This window comes from Erythrolamprus reginae, chromosome 2, assembly GCF_031021105.1.
Source record: "Erythrolamprus reginae isolate rEryReg1 chromosome 2, rEryReg1.hap1, whole genome shotgun sequence".
NCBI classification, from domain to species: domain Eukaryota; kingdom Metazoa; phylum Chordata; class Lepidosauria; order Squamata; family Dipsadidae; genus Erythrolamprus; species Erythrolamprus reginae.
Genome location: NC_091951.1, coordinates 70,610,805 through 70,638,443, shown reverse-complemented (window position 1 = coordinate 70,638,443; position 27,639 = coordinate 70,610,805). Strand labels below are relative to the sequence as shown.

General features: G+C 39.9%; 1 protein-coding gene across 2 annotated transcripts in view; it reads left to right on the top strand.

The window, feature by feature from the left end:
- Positions 1–27,639, top strand: part of SRGAP3 (SLIT-ROBO Rho GTPase activating protein 3) — a 266,985-nt gene that overhangs the window by 181,698 nt on the left and 57,648 nt on the right. For both annotated transcript variants that reach the window (XM_070738287.1, XM_070738288.1), the window contains exons 6-10: positions 8,673–8,801; positions 15,692–15,913; positions 16,959–17,060; positions 22,558–22,755; positions 25,511–25,595. In XM_070738287.1, the coding sequence (XP_070594388.1) occupies positions 8,673–8,801; positions 15,692–15,913; positions 16,959–17,060; positions 22,558–22,755; positions 25,511–25,595 (736 nt within the window). The remainder of the gene's footprint in view (positions 1–8,672; positions 8,802–15,691; positions 15,914–16,958; positions 17,061–22,557; positions 22,756–25,510; positions 25,596–27,639) is intronic.

The following is a 27,639-nucleotide window of genomic DNA, read 5'->3' as shown; positions in this document are numbered from 1 at the left end:
AAATCATGAGCCTTGGACTTGAGGGGCATTCTCAGTTTGGAAAATCTTTTTCCCTATTAGCTAGCTGTGAGAAATATTTCAGCTATTGCTTAACTATTACATCCTTGCGTCTCCAACCAAAGGAAAAGGACATGCCATATGTTATTGTGCACTTTCCCTCCTGTGTTGTCAACCACAGTTAACCTTGAGAGAGTCACCAATTGTCTTTCAAGATTGAAGAGCAAAAGAAGAATCTTGTGCTGGGTTGTGGAGCGTGCATGGCCATATTATTATTATTATTATTATTATTATTATTATTATTATTTATTAGACTTGTATGCCGCCCCTCTCCGAAGACTCAGGCCAGCTCACAACAGTAATAAAAACAATATAGTAGTGGAACAAATCTAATATTAAAAAACATATAAAACCCTATCATTATTTAAAAAACCAAACAGCACATTCATACCAAACATAAAACAAAGTATAAAAAAGCCTGGTGGAAAGATGTCTCAACTCCCCCATGCCTGGCGGTATAAGTGAGTCTTGAGTAGTTTATGAAAGTATTCTAAGTATGAATTGGAATATTTTCTCGGAGTTATGGACTTTCAGTTAAGGCTGGATTCTCCTTGGAACTTCCACCTCCATTGAAGTTTCTCCCTGCTCTCCAAATAAAAGATTCAGCTGTACAGATAGTGAGAGATCTGGGATAGTCAATACAATATTCTGTTCAATATTACAATTCCTTGAAATTAAGATTAGAGGCAGGTCTGCAGAACCTGTCAAAAGTATCAAGAAGGTTGAAATGTCATGCTCAAGCTGCTTCTTTATTGGGACCATAAAAGAAGTGGCTGGACATTTTAGTCAGTCTTCATAAAGATAAATCTGGGACATTTTAAAAGCTTATCAGATGTCTTTCTAACAGCAGCATGCCATTCGGAAGGTTAGTAGGTCAATCCTAGTAGTGGAAGATGTTTCTCATAGTGCAAAGAGAAAATATCTGCTGCAAATTCAGGAAGAGTGTCTGTCCAGTAAACACTTCGCTCCATTCAGTTGTCCTGATTCTACTCTGAATTAAAATATTAAAATATTATAATATTTTACAATATATAAAATATTGTAAAAAGAAAAAAACAGATGTCTTTGTGGTAATGGCATTATAATGACAAAATAATGATCTAAGGCTGATAATAATCTGCTTCTATGTCTAATAAGTTCAATTCAATTCAATTTATTAGATTTGTATGCCGCCCCTCTCCAAAGACTCGGGGCGGCTCACAACAATAATAAAATCAATATTCCAGCGAAAACAGATCTAATATTAAAAAGCACATAAAACCCTATCATATTTAAAAAAGCAAACAACATATACATACCCAAACATAAATATAAAAAAATTCACAATACTTTTCCTTTGAATCAGGTATATTAGCAATAAAGAAGAAATATCCTTTGAAAATCTTAGTTCTACAAAAACTATTTTAAAGGATTACAGCTATCTTCACACTGAAAAATAAAATAGGATTTTAAAATGTCCTTGCTTAATATAAATAATTTGTATATGTAGCCTGTTCTCTTCTTTTTAATTTTGCTATTTACTTTACTGGGTTATATGCTGCTGGAACTGATATTGACTTTGAGCAGCTTGCACGCCCAATATCTGTAATTAAAGTTAAAGCAACAGAGTAACAATTGCATTAATAATAAAAATAACTATCTATATTTATATCATAAATAAAATGCCCTTAAATAAACACCTTATTGCAAGAGCAAGCAGACTCATAATACAACCTGTTCCAAGAATGAATTAATAATGAAAACAGGAAGAATAGCTTACAGTAAATGTGCTATTTGAACCAGTAATTTTTCTACCATGATTACAAGCCAACTAGTTGGAGAAAACTGCCTTTGGGCTGGTGTGTGAAGTCTAAGTTAGGGTTCTGAATTAAGCCTGTTCTGGATGTTGCTCTGTAGCAGCCTTCTTCATGTTGATGCCTACAAAATGTGTTGGAACTCCCCAATGGCTCGTGATATTGGGAATTCAATTCTAATTTATCTGGAAAACATCAAATTAGAATAAGCAGCTCTGGAGTGACCTGCTCTGGGATGCCATCTTGCAAATGTCCAATCACAGTGAAAAGGTTATAACTATACCCAGAGCAAGGGATCATTTTTTTCCACAGCTGTCTGCCTAATCTTCCATAAAGAGATTGGGGAACTTGGTCATTCATGAAATTCAATGACGACATGCTGCTTGTAACGTACATCACTTACAGACGCCATTTCAAAACATTGCTGCAACTACGCTATCTGTCTGAAGAAACGCAAAATTTACATATGCACTCCTGACAATTCAAATAATGTACAGTGGTACCTCATCATACGAACTTAATTGGTTCCAGGAAGAGGTTCGTAAGGTGAAAAGTTCGTAAGATGAAACAATGTTTCCCATAGGAATCAATGTAAAAGCAAATGATGCGTGCAAATCCTTCAGGAAAATCCCAAACTTTAGAAGGGAGGCGAACAGAGGGCAGGGAGGAGCAGCTAAAGGGGCGGGTGGAAGAAGCAAGGCTAGGCTAAAGGGTGAGTGGGAAGGAAGAAAGGCAAGGGGGGCGCCCCTCCCTTTTCTTTCTTCAAAAGACACCCTTTCAGTTCCTTTGCAAGCACGTTGTTCTCTGCAAAATTTTTCCTCCCCCAAGCTGCCCCTCCCTCCTCCCTTTTCTTTCTTAAAAAGACACCCTTTCAGTTCCTTTGCAAGCACGTTGTTCTCTGCAAAATGTTTCCTACTCCAAGCAGCCCCTCCCTTTTCTTTCTTCAAAAAAGGGGAAAAAAAGAAACTCCTTCATCCCAGCAGCAGCTGCTTGGGTTCGTAAGGTGAAAATAGTTCGGAAGAAGAGGCAAAAAAAATCTTAAACACCGGGGTTCGTATCTTGAAAAGTTCGTTAGAAGAGGCGTTCGTAAGATGAGGTACCACTGTATATCTAAAGCAGGGGTCCCCAAACTTTTTACACAGGGGGCCAGTTCACTGTCCCTCAGACTGTTGGAGGGCCGGACTATAAAAAAAACTATGAACAAATCCCTATGCACACTGCACATACCTTGTTTTAACGTAAAAAAACAAAATGGGAATGTACTATTTAGAGGGGGGGGGGAGAAGTCTGAAATTCATACATGTTTATGTATGGTTTTTAATTTTCTTTTGTTAACATCTGATTGGCTATACAAGGTTTTCTTGGTTTATAGAAAAATGTATAAAAATATTTATAGAAAAATATATAAAGAAAGAAGGAAGCACTTTGGCATAATGGTTAATAAGTTAGAAATATAATTGGTGTTGTACTTTTTGAAGGAACATTAAGGAGGGAATTTAATTAAAAGAAAAGTATGTACCTGGATGACAACATTAGAAAAAAAAATTTGCAACTTTTTTGATGATTGATATTAGTTACTGACAAAATACTGCATTTTATTCAGGGAAAATTAGATGGTACATTGTATTGTTTGAATGTATGTTGAGAGAAAAATTTTAAAAAATTTACATCCCCCCCCAAAAGTCCTTCCTTCCTCCGCCCCTCCATTCATTTCATTCTTCCTTCCTTCCTTGTTCCCTCCATTTCTTCTTCTTTCCTTCCTTTTCCCTCCATTTCTTCTTCTTTCCCTCTCCCTTATTTTCCTTCTTTCTCATTTGTTTTGTTTCCCTCTCCCTCGTTCTTTCCCTCCATCATTTTCTCATTTTTCTTTTTCTCTCTCACATTCCCTCCCCCTCTCACTTGTTTTCTCTCCCTCTCTCTCTTGCTTTCTTTCTCTCTCTCTCTCCTTTTCTTCTATCTTCCTTCCTCTCTTCTTTTTTTTCCTGCCCTGCAACACGCCGTGGGGCAGTCAGCTGCAAGCAGAAGCTCCAAGACGGTGGCACCGATGTCGGGTCGCAGTACATTGCTGGCGCTGCACTGGGCATGGGCACGGACTGGCACTGGCCCACTGGCTGGGCCGGGACAGAGGTGCCAGCCCCATGCCCAGCGCAGCGCCAGCAATGTGCGGCATCCTGCAACACATCAAGCTGCTGCCGGCGCCAGTGCCTTGCAGCCAACCGCCCCACCGCCACCCCACGCAACTGCTCAGTGCCCTCCCGCTCGACCCACGTTTGGCTGCGCCACCTTCGCGGCTTGCCCTGCTGCCCCGCGCCCGCCAGAGCTGCCCGGTGCAGACTAAGTGCGGGGCAGAGTAGGCGGCGGCGGTGGCTTCAGGCCCGCCCCCAAGCTGAGCTTCCTTTGGCTTTCTTCGAGGCAAAACTGCAAACCTGCCGCCTCGAAGGAAGCCAAAGGAAGCTCAGCTCAACGAGGACCGGCTGTTGGTCTCTTGAAGCTGCCGCCGCCGCCCACTGCAGAGATCCCTCAAGAGCCGGTCTTTCTTGGCGCTGAATAGTTGCAGCTTCTGAGGCTGCCTCCGCCTCCAGGCGAAGGGATCTCCTCGGTGGGCGGCATCGGAGGCTGCAGCAACGCAGCTCCGAAAAGGACCAGCTGTTGGTCCCTTGAAGCTGCCGCCGATGCCGCCTCCATTCGGGCGAAGAGATCTCCGCAGTGGGTGGCGGCGGTGGCGGCAGCTTCAAGGGACCAACAGCCGGTCCTTTTCGGAGCTGCATTGCTGCAGCCTCCGATGCCGCCCACCGAGGAGATCCCTTCGCCTGGAGGCGGAGGCAGCCTCAGAAGCTGCAACTATTCAGCGCCAAGAAAGACCGGCTCTTGAGGGATCTCTGCAGTGGGCGGCGGCGGCAGCTTCAAGAGACCAACAGCCGGTCCTCGTTGAGCTGAGCTTCCTTTGGCTTCCTCCGAGGTGGCAGGTGAGCTTTGCAACTTTGCCTCGAAGGAAGCCAAAGGAAGCTCAGCTTGGACGCGGGCCTGAAGCCACTGCTGCCGCCTACTTCTCCCCGCGCTTTGGCCGCACCGGGGCCAAGTAAGCCGAGGTTAGGCCTGTCGCCCCCGGCTCCAAGCGCGGGGCCTGGGCGGCGGGCAAGCATCGAGAAGGCCTCGCCGTTGCCTGGCCGGGGAAAAGCTCCCCTCCCCGCGATCCGGCCGTTAACAAGTTAGTGCGCGGGGGTCCTGATGGCTTGTTTACTGTCCCCTCCAGACGCTCTTGCAGGGCTTCCAGGCTCCCCGTGGGGCAGTGAAGAAGCAAAATAGCAGTACTCTCCCGCTGTCTCTGCCCCTCTCTTTCTTGCTTTATTTCTCTCTCTCACTCCCTTTCTATCTCTCCCTCTTTCTCTCTCTCTCTCTCCCTCTCCACAGCAGACCCCCCCAACGCAAAAGTGCCCAAATGCGCGCAAACCTCTCCGGTGCAAAACAAAAAAGCAAAAAAGCGGCACTGGAGGGACCAAGACGGTCTGCAGCTGAGTGTCTGGAGGAGGAGGAGGCGGAAAGCCAGGGGGCGGGGAGGAAAGCAATTGGCCAATTTCTTTCTCGCCTTTAGGGAGAGGAACTGTTGCTGCTCTGCCATAGGGTGCTTTCCTCCCCGCCCCCTGGCTTTCCTCCTCTTCCTTGCCGCCGCCAGACGCTCAGCAGCAGAGTGGAGGGGAGATTCGGGAACTTAGTATATAGATTGTAAAATCTCGTACGCTGCTGCGGGCCGGGCAAATGGCCTCAGCGGGCCGCATCCGGCCCGCGGGCCGTAGTTTGGGGACCGCTGATCTAAAGTTTCACATTTGTACCATTACTGTAGCTGAGAAAAGAAATATGCATTATTTTCTGGATGACCCTCGTAGTTAATTCTTCAGTGATAGAAGGTCTAGAAACTGCCTATCTAGTATTGCAGCTTTCCTTCCTAGGGCACAGAGAGAGAGACTTTGTGTCTAAACTGGGATTAGAACTCATAGTCTTCCAATTTCTAGTGTGATGATGTAACCATTATTCCAAATTCTCTCCCCCCCTCCACCTAGGACTTTCATTCCCTTAACTGAAGTTATCCTTGTTGGCAATACATTTTGATTTAATGAACACCACTATGGTATCATTATGTGCTAACTAATTTATGAGAAAAGTAGAAAGTGGCTTTTTTAGATGATAAACCACTTATTTAATGGCATCAGATAGATGGCATCTGATCTTTCGACTTACATATAGATCACAGCAACTCCTTTCATACAGTTATCATTTACATTTAAGTTCCCCAAACACAATTTTTGATGTCATTTTACAATGACAAAAAAGAAAAAAGATGCTAGAACGTTTTTTAAAGATATATGTATATTGACAAGTTACCTAAACTGGAACTTCTGCTATGTTTACTGCATTAAGAAAAGCATCATGTACTGTTTAACAATGAGAATCAAAAGTATTTATATTAACTTAGCTAACACTTACAAAAAAAGGGGGGGATATTGGGTCTAAAACCCTTTTCAGACAACTGAATTTTTATCCATTTCTAGATGGCCTATGAGGCCTTCATAAGGCAGTGGTTTGGAGAACTTATATTTGAGACAGAACATAAGTGGCAGATCATATAAAACACCATTCATATCAGTGATTGAAAACCTCCTGGATATAAAACCATTATTGATCTAATAATAGATCATAAAATTAATATAGTTGTACAACTTTTTAATTATGGGAATTACTATCTCTTGCATGTAAATGTCAAAGCTATAAAAATAAAATCATATCCTGGCCAACTGGATCCAGGGAGTTGAGATTTAAACACTCAATCAATTGATACATCTGGGGGAATACATCTGATTTCTTACCAGAATTAGCATGCTACAATTCACATTTGTACAACTTACTGTCTCAGGCAGAAGGAGAGTAGCTGCTGAAACATGTTGCTATTACTTTTTTTATTGGTTCCTAGTTAAACATTCTCTTTCTTTATCTGTATGTTCACTTCCAATCTGCATTATTTTCTTTCTATTCATTTTATTTTTAATAATGGATTTAAAAAAAAAATTTTGATGGTTGTCTTAGTATGAGGTATGAACTGAGACATACTATTGAGTGGCACTACTGTAAATGTTTAGTATATTTCCACGAATAATATCTTATTACTCACTTGGGTAAACAATTTTTATCTTATTTATTTATTTTATTAATTTGCTTGTATCTGAATTCTGAGACATTGTTAATCTTAAACTTGCTGCTCATTGCAGATTTAATTAACAAATATTTCTTCCTCACCTTTCAGCAACATTAATTAAACAAAGTTAGCATTTGGTTGTTAGCAAAGCTGTTGTTTGATGACTCTGCCAGGCACTACCCTGTTTTTTCAGCTATTCTGTTTGGTTTTCATGTACCATGTTTGCTATGAACTCTCGTCCAGAGATCTAATGCAGAAAACCTACATTGCCATATGGCTATTTAACATAAATTTCCACTCGCATATATGGATGATTATTCAGTAAATGTTTGAATATGGCTTCAGAAAGAAGCAGATGATATACACAGGGGTGTACTATGGTGTACTACACTGTGGTGAACTCTGTAGAAAATAAGTCTTGGTTATACAGTATTTGAATTCTAAAACACCTTAAACCCTCGCTTACTGCTTGATGGGGGGAGGGGGAGGATTGCCAAATATTTCTTGATGTGGTGAGAAATGTTCAAACTGTATATACACATTGTACAAAATTTGGAAACCTGCGTGTCCAGGTGGCTAACTCTACTTGGAAATACTCAAAAGAAACAGCAGTTGTAAATTATCCTGTGTTTGCCCCATTCCTTTAAATTGTAACTAGCATGTCAGTACAGAGTGCTTCTCTTTAAAAATTCATAGATCATAAAGCCATCAATGGCTACCAGTCATTATGGCTATATATAACCCCAAGATCGGGGACGGCATGGCATCATAGGGGTAGTGATTTCTGACAGTCCCAAAATGGGTGAACAGTGCAGTCAGGTGGTAGGGAAAGCAAGTAGAATGCTTGGCTGCATAGCTAGAGGTATAATAAGCAGGAAGTGGGAGATTGTGATCCCACTGTATAGAGTGCTGGTGAGACCACATTTGGAATACTGTGTTCAGTTCTGGAGATCTCACCTACAAAAAGATATTTATAAAATTGAACGGGTCCAAAGACGGGGTACAAAAATGGTGGAAGGTCTTAAGCATAAAACGTATCAGGAAAGACTTAATGAACTCAATCTGTATAGTCTGGAGGATAGATGGGAAAAGGGGGACATGATCGAAACATTTAAATATGTTAAAGGGTTAAATAAGGTTCAGGAGAGAAGTGTTTTTAATAGGAAAGTGAACACAAGAACAAGGGGGCACAATCTGAGGTTAGCTGGGGGAAAGATAAGAAACAATGTGAGAAAATATTATTTTGCTGAAAGAGTAGTAGATGCTTGGAACAAACTTCCAGCAGACGTGGTTAGTAAATCCACAGTATCTGAATTTAAACATGCCTGGGATAAATATAGATCCACCCTAAGATAAAATACAAGAAATAGTATAAGGGCAGACTAGATGGACCATGAGGTCTTTTTTCTGCCTTCAATCTTCTTTGTTTCTATGTTTCTATCAAGAAACCACAGCAGAAAAAAGTTGTTACTCCCTGCCTTGATTGGCGGCTTCCCTCTGACCTGTGGTTGACCACAGAATGCTAGTCTGGTGTGATATTTTTATGTTCTAAGAGCCTGATTTGGGGGTGGGGAGGGCAACGAGGATTGGGAAACTGAATACATTTTGTTTGAATCTTGTGTTCCATTTTTCAGAGGCAAGCAAAATATTCTGAAAACAAGCTCAAGTGCACTAAAGCTAGGAATGATTATCTGCTGAACCTAGCAGCCACAAATGCAGCAGTCAGTAAATACTACATCCATGATGTTTCCGATCTAATTGATGTGAGTACCAAAGTGATTCTCTTTTATAGCGATGTCATTCACCTTTCCATGAAAATGGTTGCATTCTAGACTGTGGACATACAGTGATGCGGTCTTAATTTATGACCAATTGCTAATGTATTCAGCATACAGGACCTATTTGTCTATGGATTCATATCATGATGCTTTCCCTCTTCCAGCGGTTTCTTAAAAGCAACAGAAGTAGAAGAGTATTCAGACATGCAGGGTTTTCAGCTATTGATGAAATTAAAGGGGGCCCTAGATGCTTGAAGCTGTTCATTTATACATTTTTTAAATTAAAATATTTTATGCTGATTATGACTTCCCCCCCCCCAACTGATTACAGTGAAGTGAGAGAACAATATAAACCAAGGCAGATGAAGATGAGTTCAGCACATATAAATGCTATCGGGCAAAGAACAGAGAGGTGATAATAATGTCCAAACAAAACTGATGGTGATATTATTAGGTATTCGAAGAAAGATAAAAGAGTAGAAGTTTTGAAATAGGGCTGATAAGATAGACAATTGAAGGAGATAAGAAAGATAAGGATTATTCCGAATGCCAGGTACTATTTCTCAACTTTGAAGATCGAACTTTTGTTTGTGAACTGCCCACAAAACTACCAAAAAATTCTTAAAAACCACAGTGAAAAATAAGGTATGAGTTGTCTCGCTGATTGTTGAAGAGTAGGCACCTCTGGATTTTGTGCATCGAAACTCCTTTATTTTGTAACTAATTGAAAGTCTGGGGGTTTGCAGCGGTTTGGAAGAACCTCTAGTTAAGATTCTGTGCAATTCGGAGAACCTCCAAATCCCACTCCTGGCTGGACCAACCCACCCTTCCCTCCCCTCCCCTATGCAGGTAAGTGTGGGGCACGTGCAGAGGCTCGGGGAGGGCAAACAAATGGCCTACGGAACTTTGGGAAGACTGGAAACAGGCCTATTTCCGGCTTCCAGAGGGCCTCTTAGGGAGACCACTGTCGCAATTTTCTCCCTCCCAGAGGTTCGAGGAAAGCCTCCAGAGCCCAGAGAGGCCAAAAAAGCTCTCCCTGTGCCGTGGTACAAGAGAATGGATAAGCTGTCCACACCATGGCCACACCCACCCAGCAACTTGGCAAAGAACTCCTTGCTAAAATATTTGAAGTCTACCCTGGTCTGCAGATAACTTAGAATTAAAGCACTAATTGATCAAACCAAAGCATTTCAAATAAGATTTCTGCCAACTTTAAACATGCACTGAATCCAATTATAGTTCGCAACAAGGGTTATCATGTTGCTGGCAAAATACAAATTGGACTCTAGATAAACACAAGACATTAAATAGTAATAAAAACAATGGACTTTAATCTCAAATCTTTGCTGTGTTTTAAATCACTGAAAATTAATTATTCTTCTAAATCGTATTGATTGTACCATTGAATGTTATGCCTCATCAAGTCTTTTATGACTCTTATCAGCCACATACGTAGACATCTTTCAAGATGATCTATTCCACACTAGCCTTTTAGGTTTCTCAGTAGTATACTAATTGTCATTTCAATTGACTCTGTGCACCTCACTACTGGTCCTTCCTTCCTTCCTTCCTTCCTTCCTTCCTTCCTTCCTTCCTTCCTTCCTTCCTTCCTTCCTTCCTTCCTTCCTTCCTTCCTTCCTTACTTACTTACTTACTTACTTATATTACAGATTTCTCAAAAGAGCTGGATCTTCATATTCTGGGTCCAGAAACTAACAGAGGTCTTTTCTTATCTGTATAGAAAATTCCCTTTAGGAGCCTAACCCAAACCATATTTAATTCACTATAAGTAAATTTAACTAATTATATGTGGTTTGCTTGCATAAACAATGTTACAGTAGATCCTCTGATCACAACCACAATTCGGTTCATAACTTTGGTAGCAACCTAATTTGGTCGTGACCCAAACCTAACAAAAATTAATGCAAAATTAATGCAGCACCCACACAAGGTCACTGTTGTTTGGCATTTCCAAAAAAAATGGCATGGGAGGGGAAATCAGCTGTGGCCATACTTGATTGCCACCTGAGTATGTGTTCGTGACCAGATTCAATTTTTTTTTAAAGTTTTTGATCAGAACCTGATTTGGTCGTGGTCAGAAGTGTTGGTGACCAGAGATTCTAGTGTATTAAGTTTGTGTATCTTGCATACATATTAATCAGCCTACCATCATTCCAAGGTTGGTAACACGAGGATCCAGATTGTTGGGGGTAGTATGTAAACCTCTTAGAGAGGGCTGTAAAGCATTTTGAAGTGGTATATAATTTTTAAAGTGCTATTGCTGTTAATTTCAGTTTTCCTGAAGAAAAGGCACTTTGGTCTGTTTTTCACATATGAATAATGTGTATCAGCATTATAAACAGTGTCAAAATATGTTAATATAAGGAATATTTCATACCTTAGGTCAGTGGCACTCAACCTTTTGACATCAGGGACTGATTCTGTGGAGACATGTTTTTCCGTGGACCAGAGGGAGTGTGGTTTCATGTGCTACCTGTATCCCATGGATTGGGCTTCACTGGTTTGCGAGGCCTGGTTTCTAGCATCCTATTGACTGGGGTCAGTTCACAGACTGGGGGTTGGGAACCCCTGCCTTAGGTAGTCAATAGGAACTTCTACTACTTACATTATCAACTTATGTATTTCAGCATTTTTCACTCTGCATATTGCAGTAGAATGAGTTGCCCTGATCCTAAGACAGTTATGTCTTATAGAACAGGTGAGGGTGATAGTTTAATATTACCCACATGCAGGGGTGGGCAGCAGGCAGGACAGGGTGGAATGCAGTTCCACCGGTGGAAATCAAGCTGCATGCACAGCTCCAGCTGACTGGTGGCAGTCACTTCCTGGATTACCGGTCTCGGTTCAGCTCTCCTTTTCCCCCCTCCTGCTGCTGCTGCATCTGCACTCCTTGCTTTTTTCCTCTTTCCTCCTTCCTGGCCTCAGATGAGCTTACCTCTCTCCTGCCCAGCTCCCCTCCAGCATCACGCAGCCACCTCCTTGAAGGAGGAAAGAGGAAAAAAGCAAGGAGTGCACAGCAGCAGCAGCAAGGGGGAAAAGGAGAGCTGAGCCAAGCTGAGCCATGCCAAAATGGTCTGGTCTGTGGTCTTTTTCCCCTTGCGAAGCCCTCACTTTGCCTGCAGCTGAGATGAAAAGACATCATGCGGCAATAATAACCTTGTAACTCTCCCTCGGCTTTCTGATATTTTTAAATCCCCCCCTCCCATCATCCTCCTCCTCCTCGGAAAGTGACAGGGAGAACAGCACCGGCAGGAGTTGCAGGGGGCCCTTTTCCTCCCCCCTCTTTTCTCAACAGCTGATCGGCACCCATTCGCCTAGCTACCCAGCCTGAGGTGGGGATGACCCGGGAAGGAGAGCATGGGAAACACAAAGCAAATTGTCACCCCAGCGAGCGACACTGGTGACATTGTAAGTTGAGGGCTTAACAGTTCACTTGAACGACGATGACCGTTCAAGCCACTCCCACCTGGTCACATGACCGGCAAGCCACTCCTACCCAGTCACATGACCATCAAGCCACACCCACAAAATAAGCCACACCCACAGTGTGGCAGTAATGGCTGCCCATTACTGCCCACATGGATCTTACTTTACAAAAATTAAGAATTAAGGATACATTGCTTCTAAAATGCAGAACCTTAACAAACTAATGGGGCTATAATAACCCATTTGTACCTATTACAGTATTATGCCCCATTTCTACTGCGAATGTTTGAAGCTGCTAGCACAATAGAGGCTTAGAAGTCAGCTTTTCTTACATTTATAAGGAAAACAATTTTTCACAGGTTCTTCTCCACTAACGTAAACATCATGTTTAGTCAGGCAAGCAGAAAGGACCCACCCCACCATTGTTTGTTTTCCATTTGTAAAATTAGACATAAATATAGTCTTAGTGGCTATGATGGGCAAAAGTACCTGATTCCACTAAAAGATCTGCATGAATCATAAGAGAAACAAACAAAATGGGTGTAAAATAGAGATGCTCTATGCATCCAGAAGTCACAATGAATATAAGAAGGGAAAATCTCTCTAAACTTTCAGTACTCAGTTTCTCTGTGGCCCCCCAAAAGGCAAGGAGTTACTTGTAATTTCATAGCATGCATATTTTGAATGACAAATGACTGATGTAGATTAGCTTTTTCCCTACCCTCTGCTGCTTTAATGTCTTAGATTTTAACTCCCATAATCCATAACCAGTATGATATATCCCCTATTAGCATTACAACAGTCTTTAAAAGCAGAGCTTGGAATATTGGTGAGCAATACAAATCTCTCACTCACTTTCTCACACACAGGCTTAGATAAGTGACTTATCAGCTCAATTCAGACATCATGCTTAATTATAGTTTGTGCTACCCATGATCGAAGTGAGCTATGAGATTGGACACACTGCAAAGTACCTTTATTTTGCCTCTAAATCCAAAGCTTGATATGAAAGGCACTTAGATTTTAATTTATTCCTGGTCCTGCTTACTTTTTGGGTACAACCAACAGCACACCGTTGAAAAGGTGAATCAGCCTGCACGTACCTACACTGACAATAGCCTACAAAGAAGTCTTTCCTAATCCTGTGTGCTAGATGGAAACAGCGCATCAACAGAATGTACTTCATAGCACATCATTTATTAAAGACACCTTTACTTTCAGGGTTGCTTAGATAAAGTCAAAGCCTGGCAGATTAGATTGGTAAAGGATGGATGGATAAATAAATAGCTAAGTTCATGGGAAATTATTTTCTTTCTGTAGAGTCAATGCATCTCAGAACTTCGAATGAAAAGAATTGTACATGTGCATGAAGCCAAGAGGAAAACTGGAAATTGTTGTCCAGAGCTCTTCTTCTTTTTTTTTCTGTTGATTGAATGTTGCAGGTCTCAAAATCAACATGCTTTTTGAATGTAATATTCAGCTCTGTTTTAGACTGATGGGGAAAACAACATAATTCCCACCCTATTTTTACAGATAGTCCTCAATTTACAACCATAATCAAGTCCAAAATTTATGTTGCTTACTGAGAAATTTGTTGAGTGAGTTTGAGCCAATTTTATGACTTTTCTTGCCATATTTGTTAAGTGATTCACTGCAGTTGTTAAATTAGCAACACAGTTGTTAAGTGAATCTGGCTTCCCCGTGGACTTTGCTTGTCAGAAGGTTGCAAAAGTTGATCCCATGACTCTGCGACAGCACAACCATCATAAATATGAGTCAGTTGCCAAGCATCCAAATTTTGATCACGTGACCATGGGAATACTGCAACGGTCATAAGTGTGAAAAATATTTATGTCACTATATTCAATGCTGCTTTATCTTTCAACAGTCACTAAACAAACTGTTGTAAGTCAAGGACGACCTGTATTAATACACCAAATAACAGAAAAGTAACAATGGATTCAAACTATCAAGTTGAGTTGGTATATACCGTAATAAAATTGTGACAAGTTTAATTAAACTCAAAATGTGTGTATTAGCTTTTGGTGCCCGAGTTTAATATTTAAAGGTTCAGAAGACAACTGATAGCTAAATGACCATCTTATTTTCTTCACTTTATAAACAGCTACATTTCTGTGTCCCACGTTCATTTGAAAAATTTGGCATTTAGTTTGTGGCTTTGAAAATTACTCAAGGCAGACATTTGTGTGGCTGGAAGAGTCTCTTGATGTGGGCAGTTTAGTCTACTTTGGTCTTGGCTGTAAAGTGATACCTTTTAAATTAGGTACTGCAGGTCTTGAGGCCTTCTCAGATCGGAAGTATGTGGTTAGTGGTGCTATCGCTATTTTCAACTGTGGTAATGCAGGCTAAATTTGGTGGAAATGAAGGGTTGGGGCCTCTACAAACATACAAGAGGGAGGGAAGGCTAATCCAAGAATGCAAATGAAAAGTCCTTTGAAGCCCAAAGATCTCAGGAGAAGTTTGTAAAAACCCGGATATATTTTCTCTAACCTTATTTCTCTAATAAAACTACCTGTTGTTGGTTTGTAAAATTGTTCTATTTCCCAGAGTAAAGTAGCAGAAGACTCTGTCATATAATGCCTAGGAAACATTTTACATTATAGCAACGATGTTCTTGTTACGCTGTCATGTTTCCTGCTGCTTATCTTATGGGCAAAATGGCTGGCTGGCTGGTTGAATACATGCATACGTACATACGTACGTATATAATATAGATATAATAATGTTAGGACTTTACGAAGTCCACCATAGTTCTTACCATAATCTCTGGATGTTGCTGGCTACAGAAAAGTTGCAATAGATCATTCTGGTTGATAGAAATACTTAATCGAATGCTAATTCTTGCACTTTTGAGTTGCAATGAGGCATAAGATCAGATAAATCAATTCTTATTTCTGTTGCAGCAATTTTGGAATTTTATTGAAGATTCACTCAGATGAGAAAGTGGACATTAGTCCTGTCCATTTCTAGTCTACTTACATTATATTGTTGATCTGATACCTTTGAATGTCTTATCATTCCTTTGTTAGCTCTTATCTTTAATCCTGTTTATAAGTCTGAAGTCAGTATATATATATACATATGTATGTATGTATGTATGTATGTATGTATGTATGTATGTGCATGTATGTATGTACAGTATGTATGTGCATGAGAGTCTTTTTGGGGAAAGGTGGCTTATAAATCTAAGTAATTAATTTAAATTAAATTAATATACAATGAAATATATTGAAGTGGAGAGTGAAAAGCCACCATAATGTAAGTGTTAAGGTATCAGTTTGGTCACAGGTCGAACAAACAAATAACACATAGCTACTTAGCATTTCTTCAAGTAAAGAAACTGTTATTCTATTTAGAAAGAATTTGTATGTGCTTTTGTTTAAGCTTGTTGTTTTTTTCTTCCTTAGTGCTGTGACTTGGGATTCCATGCTAGTCTAGCACGGACATTCAGAACATATCTTTCTGCTGAATACAATCTAGAAACCTCACGCCATGAGGGGTTGGACATAATTGAAAATGCTGTCGACAACCTGGATGCACGAAGTGACAAACATACAGTTATGGACATGTGCAACCAGGTCTTCTGTCCTCCACTGAAGTTTGACTACCAGCCTCACATGGGGGATGAGGTATGTTGCTTCATAATGCAACTTTCCTTCAGATGTAATGCTTCTTGTGTATTAGAATGGCACTGGTCTAAGCATACTGCGAAAATGTGGTCCTTGTTCTAAAACAGATAGGGAATGGTGGCCCCTTTATGACTAATGGACTTAGTCTATGTTTCTATGGACTTCAACTCAGCTGGCTCAGACATTCTGGGAGGTGAAGTCCACAAGTCATAAAGGGGCCATTATTCCCAATGCCTGTTCTTAAAAAAAAAAAAGAATTCCACTAATTTCATTCAAAACTAACAAATGAAACACAAATGCCATTGAAGCTAAGCTCATTCATTTTCCATATCACCTGGAAATATATATTAGATACATATTATACTAGAACTTTCATTGTTCACTGTGCATTGAGAATTCTTTCCACCACTGAAATAAATTTAAAAACAATGGCTTTTGCTGCTATCATCATCATCACCACCACCACCACCACCACCACCACCATTATTATTATTATTATTATTATTATTATTATTATTATTATTATTATTTAGATTTGTATTCCACCCTTCTCTGAAAACTAGGGGCAGCTCACAGAATAAATATAGAAACAAAGTGTACAAAACAAATCTAATACATTAAAAAATTACAACTAAAAACCCTATATATTACTCAGTCAGACAATCCAATCACATCATGCATCATATTTATTGGTCAGGAGGCCAAGATCTAATCTTACATCTTAGGTATAAGAAAGCAGTTAATATTTAGACCTTTTATACGGTGATTAATTCAAATCCCGCTTTTGGAATACTAGTTAGGTAATCTCTGCTAGAATGAGTCAACATCCTGAAATATTTGGAAATATTACAGTGGATTTGGCATACCAGCACAAATGGTCATTACTGTCACATTATTTTATATGTGATTCAGCTACATTGTGAGAGTCAAAAAGGAATTATTCTGTTAGTTTTTTTAAAAAAAACATTTTAACTGAAGATATTTTTTTTCTGCAAATATTCTCCTTTAGATTGAATTTACAGAGGCTTATGTTTTCTTTCTACAGGTATGTCAAGTAAGCGCCCAGCAGCCGGTTCAGACGGAGTTGCTCATGCGATATCATCAGCTACAGTCTAGACTAACCACGCTCAAAATAGAGAATGAAGAGGTGAGAGCTGTAATTGTTTTTAACTGTAAGTAAACAAGCACCATTCACTCAAGTTATGCTAATGCTTCTGTTTGAAGTGATTTTGAAAGTCATTTGGATAGTATTAACTATCCAATAGTATTATTCTTGATTGAGATACAATTTTCAGTCCAGAACCTGTGACTATTATAATATGTATCATAGGGTGCTTTCTTTCAAAAGTGTCAAGAAGTTGTAGAAAATACAACAGTAAATCTGATGAGCGCAAAGCACAATTGTCACATTATTTCTACTTTATACTTTCATTAAAGTATACCTTAATACTTTATATTTTCATTATTTCTACTGCACAAATGGTCATTTGGTTATTTAGACCTGACATTCTCATGAACTGCTTTTGATCTATTTTTCATTAATATATTTTAATATTAGTTTTAAAGTATGTTTTACTAAACTAATTTTTATTTTCAGTTTTTAATAAGGGCGGCGGCTGTTGGTCTTACCTGATATGCCTCTTCTCATCAGGTGGAGCCAGCATTCAGGATGGGTTGTCCTCAACTATGCCAGCCCAACAAAGGAGGAATCAGGAAAGGGACCCCTCAAAGGCGGGGCTGAATGCTGGCTCCACCTGATCTGAAGATGGGTATCAGGTAAGACCAACACCCCATCTCCATCATGGGTGGAACCAGCATTCAGGATGGGACCTACCAAAGCCAAAAGTTTCCTGGGTGGGCATAATCCAAGTCCAATTTAGTGAGACTCCTCATGGACCCTCTGCAAGATTCTATGGCCAAACATGTGAACATGTCAATTTTGTAGTGGCAGATAAACAGAGAAAGGGAAGCTCAAGTCGCTGCCCAACAAACCTCCACCAAGGGCGCTTGGGCCAGGCTGCTAATGTTGCCACACTAGACATAGAGTGGGTCGTGATCCCCAGCGGCCGTGGAATATCAGAGATTTCATATACCTTAGCAATAGTTATGTGAAGCACTACTGGAAGCACCTCAGTCTTATGGAACTAGCGTGTCTGATCAATGTGAATGTGTAAGGCCCACTGGACATTCAGTGTGTGCCAAAGTCTCTTCAACAGATGAGCTGGTTCAGGCAAAAATTGTGGAGTACTAGTTCCTGAGCCCTATGAAAGGTAGAATTAACCTTGGGAATGAATGAAGGGTCTAACCAGAGAACAATCTGGCCCAAATGGAAAACACACAAGTCTTTCTGAATGGAAAGCATGGAGAGCTTGGAGATCCTTCATTTGAAGTGTTTGAAGGCCAAATACACTGCCCGAAGCTCTAGCCAGTTGATCAAAGAGCTGGACTCTAGCTGCGACCACTGGCCCTGAGCTATTTGTCCTTGTGAGAAGGCCCCCCAGCCAGTCAGGCTTGCATCAGTAGTGACGACCACCCTGGGCAGATCCCAGAAAAGGCACCACTGGACGATTGCTGATGAGCGCCACTAGTAGAGGATAAGGTGAACCTCCAGAGGAACCAGGACTCTGGACAATGAGGTGCTGCAACCCGCTTTCTTGAATGGTAAAAAGAACTATTGAAGATTCCTAGAGGCTTGCCCAAGAGGTGATGGAAATGCATGAAATCATTTTCCCCAGGAGAGTGGACAAGGGGGCCAGGGAGACCCTATGCTGGCAATGTACTTGAATCACAAGGATCGTGATGCTGCCCTGCCTCTCCTGGGAAAGGGAAACCTTATGCTCTAAGATATCTATAATGGCTCGCAGATTAAGGAGAGAAGTGGTTGAGAAGAGGTGGCTCTTCTCCAAATTAATGGAGGAACTGTGCTGTCGGAGCATTAAAATGGTTACCTGGAGATGACGTCTCGCAAGGTTTTCAGAGGACAGCTGTACCAAATGTCATACATGTAATATCGAACAGTTAGAGACCTAAGATGAGCTGCCACAGTCACTAGCACCTTCGTGAAGACACTGGGAGCAGAGGAAAGGCCAAAGGGAAGAGCCCTGTACTGGAAATGCCTACCTGCATAGCAAAACCTGATAAATTGCCTATGTAGATGATTAATCGGTATATACAGGTAGGCTTCAGTCAGATCGAGGGAGGCCAGGAAATCACCCTGATTTATGCACCCCAGACTGCAAAGAGTGCATCCTCAACCGTTTATATATACCTTAGACTAATTCTAAGGTCTAGAATTCTCAACTTTGGGGACTACAAAGAGGATGGAATATAGTATCCCTGTCCCTACTGATCCAGAGGAATCTGCTGAATGGAACAAATGTACATCAGGTGTTGGACCACTGAATCCATAAGGGCTTTCTTGGGGGGAACCTTGGAGGGTACCTGGATAAGGGACATTGGATGAAAAACATCAGGGGAATGGAGAGAAATTATAGTGAGAGGACCTGACTGACTGTCTCAAGGAGCCATCTATCTTGAGTGGTCGGTTCCGACACAGCGGAGAAGAGAGTGAGACGACCCCCTATGGGAGGATTGGAATGGTAACTATTGGGAGCATCAAAAGGTGGACTTCATCCCACTTCCTCCTCTGCCTCTGAAAGCTCGTTTGAACTGCCTCCCCCTCCCGGATCTATACTGAGGCTGGCACAGCCTAGTTCCAAACTGACCTTAGGGCTGTGAGAAGCTAAAGCCCTGGTCAGGAGCCTGAAAGGGCTGCTGGGAATAGGGAGACTGGTGGAAATTGCCCTGTCTAAACAATAATGGCAAACTTTTTATCTTATCCCGAGTCTCAACTAGAATCAGGTTGAGAGTCTCTCCAAACAGAGTCTGAAAGGGGCTGATGCCAGCCACTATTTATGGTGGGTGTCGATGGGCCATTGGCAAAGTCAATGCATGTGCCTAGCAGCCACCAAGGCAGCCATAGCCTTGGAGACAAAATGGGATGCATGGAGAGAGGCCTCCGCCGCAAACTGGGAAACAGCAAATACTTCAAATTCTGATGTGAATCCTGAAGGGGCTGCATGAGCATGAGATTCAGTGCCTGTCCTGAGCACCTTAGCAATCAGCCAAAATGGGTGGGAATGAGAATGTCCATCCTGGCAGCGGCATCACAAGTGGCAGAATGGAACATTGGGGGTCAATCAGGCAAGGCACGCTGACCTGAAGAATGGAAAACAGTCATGGAAGGCAGTCAGAAACCTGATATTGAGTCCATTCCTCCCCTCAATTGTCTGAGCTGCTTTGGCCAAAAGGAGCTCCTACACCAAGGCTGGGCAAGCCTTGCATGGCTGATATGCAAAGGCCTGGAATTACTGCCATGCCAAATCGCCTGATCACTTCAAATGACACAGAGGGCTTCAACAAGAAACTCACGAAGTCCAAAAACAGTCCATGTTCAAAGCCAAGGAGAGCAGAAACAAGCATTCAGGAAGGGAGAGCTAGGTCGCCACATCTGTCCAGTCTGAGGACCAAGTTGAAGGTGGGTCCTAGGAAGGTGGATCCAGCAAAAAATTAACGGACTCGGTCCACATTCTGAATGGACAAGGACAACCCATCCTGAATACTGGCTCCACCCACGATGGAGAATTGCTATCTCCCTCTGCCAAAGCTTTATCCCTTCCTCTATTAATCTTGTATGGTTAAGGTGATGTATCTTCACAATAGATAGATAGATAGATAGATTTTTATTGGCCAAGTGTGATTGGACACACAAGGAATTTGTCTTGGTGCATATGCTCTCAGTGTACATAAAATAAAATATACATTTGTCAAGAATCATGTGGTACGACACTAGATGTGAGATCTCAATTTATACAGAGTTATATAAATGGTGGAAGGCAAAGGAATATCCAAATCTACACCTACTACATCGTTTTGGACCCGATGACCCTGGAGGTCCCTTCCAACTCTATGATTCTATGATTCTACTTGGATTAAAAAAAATTGAATTAAAATCTCAGGAGACAAAACTGTACCTTACTTATCAGATCCAAAGCGTAATAATTGAACCACTGAATTAAATGACTTACTATTTTTTAACTCATGTAAAATCATTTTCATATCTTCTTGATTTTAGGAAGATTGGGAACAGGGATTCCATGCAATATTGTCAGGGTAATATTGGGGTCTGTGGCTGAGCATTGTGAATTTTTGTTTGCCATTAAGTTATGTACATTTCCATTGCTATGATTCTAGTATTACTCATCTACTGTGGTTTGGAGAGGTTCTGGTAATCACATTGCTACACATGTTGCTTTTTATTAATTGTTTGAACTAGAAATAATTGTGGATCACTTTGAGGCTGTAGTTACTCAAGAAATTTCTGTTTGTGAGCTCAGAGGCTTTACAAATTTAATTAGTTATAGGTATTAGGACTATGTAAAACATTTAGAAACATTCAAATAGTCTTTCGAAGCACCCCTGCCAATCGATTGATGAAAGACAAGGGACATTTGTGAGAATAAAGTCACCGGTAACAAATATGTACTGTATATTGAGGTGTTTCTCAAGAGAATTAATGAAGATTGCATTGTAAAACAAATATGTATATGAGTCTAGAAGAAGGAGAAGACAGACAGAATTATGATTGAATGGAATTTATTTGATCCTAAAAATGAAGCAGATGAGAAATTTCAAGAACAAAAAGTAACATACGAAACAGTTTATGGATTCCATTTGAAGTAATGTGAGCATTAATGAAGGGGTTCTTTATTATTGGCTGTCTCTAGGGTTATAAATCCAGTGGTATGCAATTATATGCCAAAGATCAGGCACTTCTGATTAAATTTTATGTTTCAGTGGTTCTATAAGTGTAGAGGTGATGACACAACCTCTACATGGTACAAAGTTAAACACAGCATCTTTCTAGTTCACTTTTAAATCCTTACGATTGAAAGAATTTCTTAAGAGTTCTGTTTGATTTTTCTTTCTAGTTCCATGATGCTATGAGCTTTTCAAATGGCATGCAGAGATAATACTTTTTCTCATAAACCTTAAGATACCAAGTTGTCGAAGCGTGGAACTCATTACTGGACTCCATAGTGTCATCCCCAAACCCCCAACAATTTACCCTTAGATTATCTATGGTTGATCTATCCAGATTCCTTAGAAGTCAGTAAGGGGCGAGTACAAGTGCACTAGAGTGCCTTCCGTCCCCTGTCCTATTGCTCTCCTATATCTCCTATACCTTTCTTCTATTCCTATATCTCTTCTTCTATTCTTTCATTGATATGTTCTATTACTATAACTTCTTTTCTATTCTTTCTTAGATATATTTTACTATGAGTATCTCCTCTATAACCTTCATCATGTATTTTACTATGTGTATATATATATATACCCACTAAAACCCTCATTGTGTATTGGACAAAATAAATAAATAAAATAAATACAATAACATACTTGAATCATGCTTTGAATCATGCATAGATATTTTTCATCCGTAAGCAAGAACTTCCTGTTAAACTAAGAGCCTAATTCTGGAAAAGCATTTGTTAAAAAAGACAATGTCACAGTAACAAAAGTTATACATTATAGTGCCGAACTGTTTCTTTCACTTTGCTTTTGTATACCTCCATTTTCCTCAGGTGCGAAAAACATTGGATGCCACAATGCAGACACTGCAAGACATGCTGACCGTGGAAGATTTTGATGTCTCAGATGCTTTCCAGCACAGTCGCTCAACTGAATCCATCAAATCGGCTGCATCAGAGACTTACATGAGTAAAATAAACATTGCCAAGAGAAGAGCCAACCAACAAGAAACTGAAATGTTCTACTTTACTGTGAGGAACAATTTCTGTCTATTTTGAGCCCAGTACTTTTAAAAACCCTAGTTAAATCTTGATCCCATAAAGTTATAGTTGCATATTAAGATTGAAATGCCCGTACAGTAGTACCTCTAGATATGAGCTGCTCCACATGCGAGTATTCCAAGTTACGAGCCGCGACGCGAGCGAAATTTCTGTTTGACACCTGAGCTCAAATTCGGGATACGAGCCGAGCTTCCACTAGGTGGCACAAAAATCCTTGCTTCTGGTTATCTCGGCGCGAAAAACAAAGTCTAAAGGCATTCGTTCGAGATGCGAGTTGATCGACTTACGAGCTCGGGTCTGGAACGAATTAAACTCGTATGTCGAGGTACCACTGTATTATATTTTTATGGTATTTACACATCAAATTATCCTTCCCTTCTCAAGTATGCATAAATGTTCCTTTAAGGTACAATAGTTCTGGGAATTGCATGTGCCCTGTTTGAAGGAGGATTTTTAACAATAGTCCTCAAGGCTGCGAATTAAGGATGTAATGTATATGTCCCTCCCTAAAAATATAGGATTGTTAAAACATGTACGGTAAAATTCCTCTCAGGTTGATTTGCAGTGAGTTATAGGACATATCCGTGTTCTTTTCTTCACAGTATGGAAGTGGCTTGCCACAGTAATCTCTTAGGACCTTTAATTCCAAATCTCCAAATTTTGCTTAAACATATCCCTTTAAATTAGATATTATTTATATATTCCACCACGTTACTGAAATTACCTTTCTTCCATTGTTCAAGTCAGCTGAGAAGAATTTTGTAAATTCTGCTCGCCACATACTACTAGTTAGAATTGGAAGTTCTAAGATTCACATCATTTTAGAAACCTTTCGTAACAATTGTTGATTTTCTCTGGTGGAAATATTTTTAAAATAAAGACGAATTGTGTAAGATTAATTCTTGTTACTCTGGTTATGAAAGCAAAGCAAGAGATCTATAGATTATGGCAGCTAAGTAGCACAGATAACATTTCCCCTAGCCTCATAGCACAATATTTCAACTCAGATTGAAATTGGTTAAGATCCTCCTCCATCAATATTCCTCAAATATTCATTCTTCTGCAGACATTCTTGCTCTAAGGCAACTATTTGTCAGTTATGTTCACACTGATTCTACAGAACCGGTAGCAAGCTGCTGGTGACATCACAGAAACGGGTCTGTTGGTGCCACCATTGTTTTTTTGGAGGGGGGGGGTTCTTTTTTCTTTTCTTCTTTTCTGCATGTGTAGAAACTGAGTTTCCAGCACTGTGCATGCATTGCCATTTTGGGTTTTTTGCTTAATTATTTTTGATATTTTTGGAATTTTTGGCACTGCACATGAACTGTGCAGAGGAAGCAAACTGACAGCGAAGTAACTTAGAACTCACCCCTGTTAGAAGCCCACATAGTTTTGTCTTATCATCCTAAGAATGGAAGGCCTTGACTTAGAAGTAGACGGTGAGTATACAATAGATACTGTATGCAGTAATGCTTTTATGTACATTCATACAGATTGTACAACTATCTGCAAGAAGTTGTTAGCATTTCAGCAATGTGGAGAGAGAATTTTAACTTTAATAACATCTAAGCAGAGTTTATTTTAGTCCTTACATTAGTTGTATCTGATGATACTACATATACACAGTACAATTTATAATATTTAGCACATCTGAGATATTCGCCAAAAAATGTTGCGAAACTTTGTAGTTTGAGATTTTATAAAAATGAGAGCTTTAAATTTATCTGCCATCTATTGGCTTAATTAGAATGTGAGGTTCAACTCATGGAATTCTTTCCACTAATACATATATTATCATAACAAATATCTCTTTTTTAATTTGGAGGGGTTACTGGAATTTGCATTTTTTTAGTTAGTGCTATGTATATTCATTTTTGACTCTCCTTATTTCTGTTCCTTCAACTAATACACACTTTTATCCTTCCCACATCCCATGCTTTCCCTGTGTTCCTAGCACCTGTAAAAGTACATGGGCAAATACTGTACAAAGGTTTTTGACCTTAGAATATAAACAGGAGCATTACTGTTACCCATATTTTACAGAGAGAGAAAGCTAGAAAGCTTGGTTAAAAATATCCTATGGGCAATCAAAATCTGATTCCTTAAGACATAGAAATTTGCTTTATCTTTCCTATTTAGAATTCTGAGAATATCAAGAAGAAAATGATTGTGTATGTATGTAGAAAGAGAGAGAGCCATTGCTTAACTCATTCAGTGACCAAACGTGTGGTATTTATGACCAGTCCTTGGAATTCTGGCTGTCTTAGCATCTCTCTGATCACGTGTTTATCATTTTCAGCCTTCACTGCTGGCTTCCTACAAATACAATAAATTGGGAAGCTTGAAATAGGTTGCAAATGGCAACCATATCGACATCCTTGCTTATGATACTTGATGAATGTATTTTTTTTAATGTACACTGAGATACATTACACCAAAGATAGATTCTTTGTGTGTCCAATCACACTTGGCCAATAAAGAATTCTGTTCTGTTCTATTCTATTCTATTCTATTCTGATGATTTGCTTAACAGTGGCAAATGGGACAACTGGAATAGCCTACGCTAAGCGGCATGATTATGTGATTTCATGGTTTACACCATGCTGCTTAATGATGGCAACTCTGATCTCAATTGCTGCTGTTAATTGAGGACTAGCTTTAGCTCAAAATATGTCTTTGTCCATCTTGCTTATAGATGTATGGATTTCTTTTTTCTCTTCTTCAGAAATTTAAAGAGTTTTTGAATGGCAGTAACCTTATTACTAAGCTGCAAGCTAAGCATGACTTACTGAAGCAGACTCTAGGAGAAGGTAAGTTACATGCATGTTTGACCACTGCATTTCTTGCCACTACAGGTTTCAAGCTAGATCATAGGTTTCTTAAATGTCATCTATTTTGGTTCTTTCTCTTGCATCTGCTGTTGTATTATCCGGTTGTTATTAAATGCAAAACAGCCTGTTTTCTTTCATTGTACCTCATGCTGCACTTTGCCAATATTCTCCAGCCTTTTCCTATTCCAGGGGTCAACATGTGGTACTAAAAGCAATTCAAGTTGTCCCATGATGCCACTTGCCTGGATTCCCGCCATGGTGGATATCCCAAAGTGGTTGGTCTGGATTTTGGGGGAAAGAGCAGTTAAAGGCAGGGTGAAAATAAAATCAGCCAAGCACACAATAATTGGAGGATAACAACGGGAATGAAAAGAAGGGATGAGACAGTCTGGGACTTTCTCCTATCTCCTTCACAACACAAAACTGGCGTGTGTCTGCTTTGTTAAAGTAGTACAGGCTATATTCACAAATGAATGTCGAAACTGTTTGTTACCTAGTTTACATAACTGAGTATTATCAAATAACTGTAAATAACTTTATAGAACAGGGGTTCCTAATCCCCAGGCTGTGGCTCACTACCGGGCCATGGCCCACTCAAACTAGGTCATGGAAGCCAGACCGCCATATTGGAAAGGTTGGGGACTGCTCTTATAAAAGGTCAAAACATGTTATTGCTCCTCCTCCCATTATATCCATTAATTGCTTTTGATTGATAGGCTCTAACAGTCCAATTCTTTCCCCCAGTAGAAAAGGATCCTTTAATTCATCCTTTTGCCTGGCAAGATGATAAAAGGTTTTGGGGTTTTTTTTAACCTGATGGAAAAACTTGCTAATATATTATCTTAAAACACATTTACTCTGTTCTTAACAATAAGTCATTTAATCTGGAACTAAAGTTTGTCAATTACAAACACCGAGCTTGAAAAGTGCAACTATGATTTTTTTAAGGGTATTTCAAAATTTTGAAAGTAATAGTCTGAAGGAGATTTTAAAGTTTTGAAAATAATAGACAATTGCAGCACCAGGAGGGATAATATACTGATGCATGGGAAGAGTAGTCTAAAGGCAGTAGTTATTTTCCAGAGTCAAGCAGTAAAAATGAAGGGCAGTAAAAATGGATGGTGCTCAGTATAGAATTTTGAGCTGTTTCAGTGTTTTAAGAACATTATATGCACATTGGCACTGAAAATGGTGTATTATTTGCAAGTGGGTTATTTCTGTCACTCTGCTTGAAAGCTGTCAGGCAGAATTGAAACATTAATGCAGAGGTCCTTTCATCGCTGAAGATTTATGCTTAAGGGAAAATCTTTAGACAAGTTGTAGGAATTGACTATGAAACTACAATGACCTTCTTGATCTCTGCATATATTCCAAGAAAACTAATTTGCTTCACTTTTTTTCCCACAGGAGTTGGCTTTTGAGGGAATATTTGATTATAGGACAAATTTTAGTCATATATTTGTCCAGAAAAATAAAAGGTTCATCATTGGGAGAGGGAATTCCGTAGCTTTGGTTCCTTCATTCAAACAATAAGGATTAATTAATTAGACTTAATGTTATATGGCATATGTGTTTGTAAGCAATCCCTTCAGCTGTTTCCTAATTTCTTTTCCTTCAATTTTTAATTCCTTATTGTTCTAACCTACCTACCCCCAAACAGAGAAACTGCTTCTTTATAAATTTGCCTAAATTATAAGCAGTATAGAATAATTCTGTTAGGAAGTAATCTTTAAATAAATAAAGGCTGATTGATGTTAAACATTATTAAATACCAGACGTTTAGTTAATAACAGAACAATAGAGTTGGAAGGGATCTTGGAGGTCTTCAAGTCCAAACATCCTTCTCTCAGGCAGGAAACTATTCCATTTTAGACAAATGTTTGTCCAATCTCTTCTTAAAAACTTGCAGTGTTGGACATTTACAACTTTTGGAGGAAAGTTGTTCCACTGATTGGGATTGGATAAACGAGTTATCAGGTGACCAAGTCCAATTTTATAACCATTTGTTTACATGAACGAATCA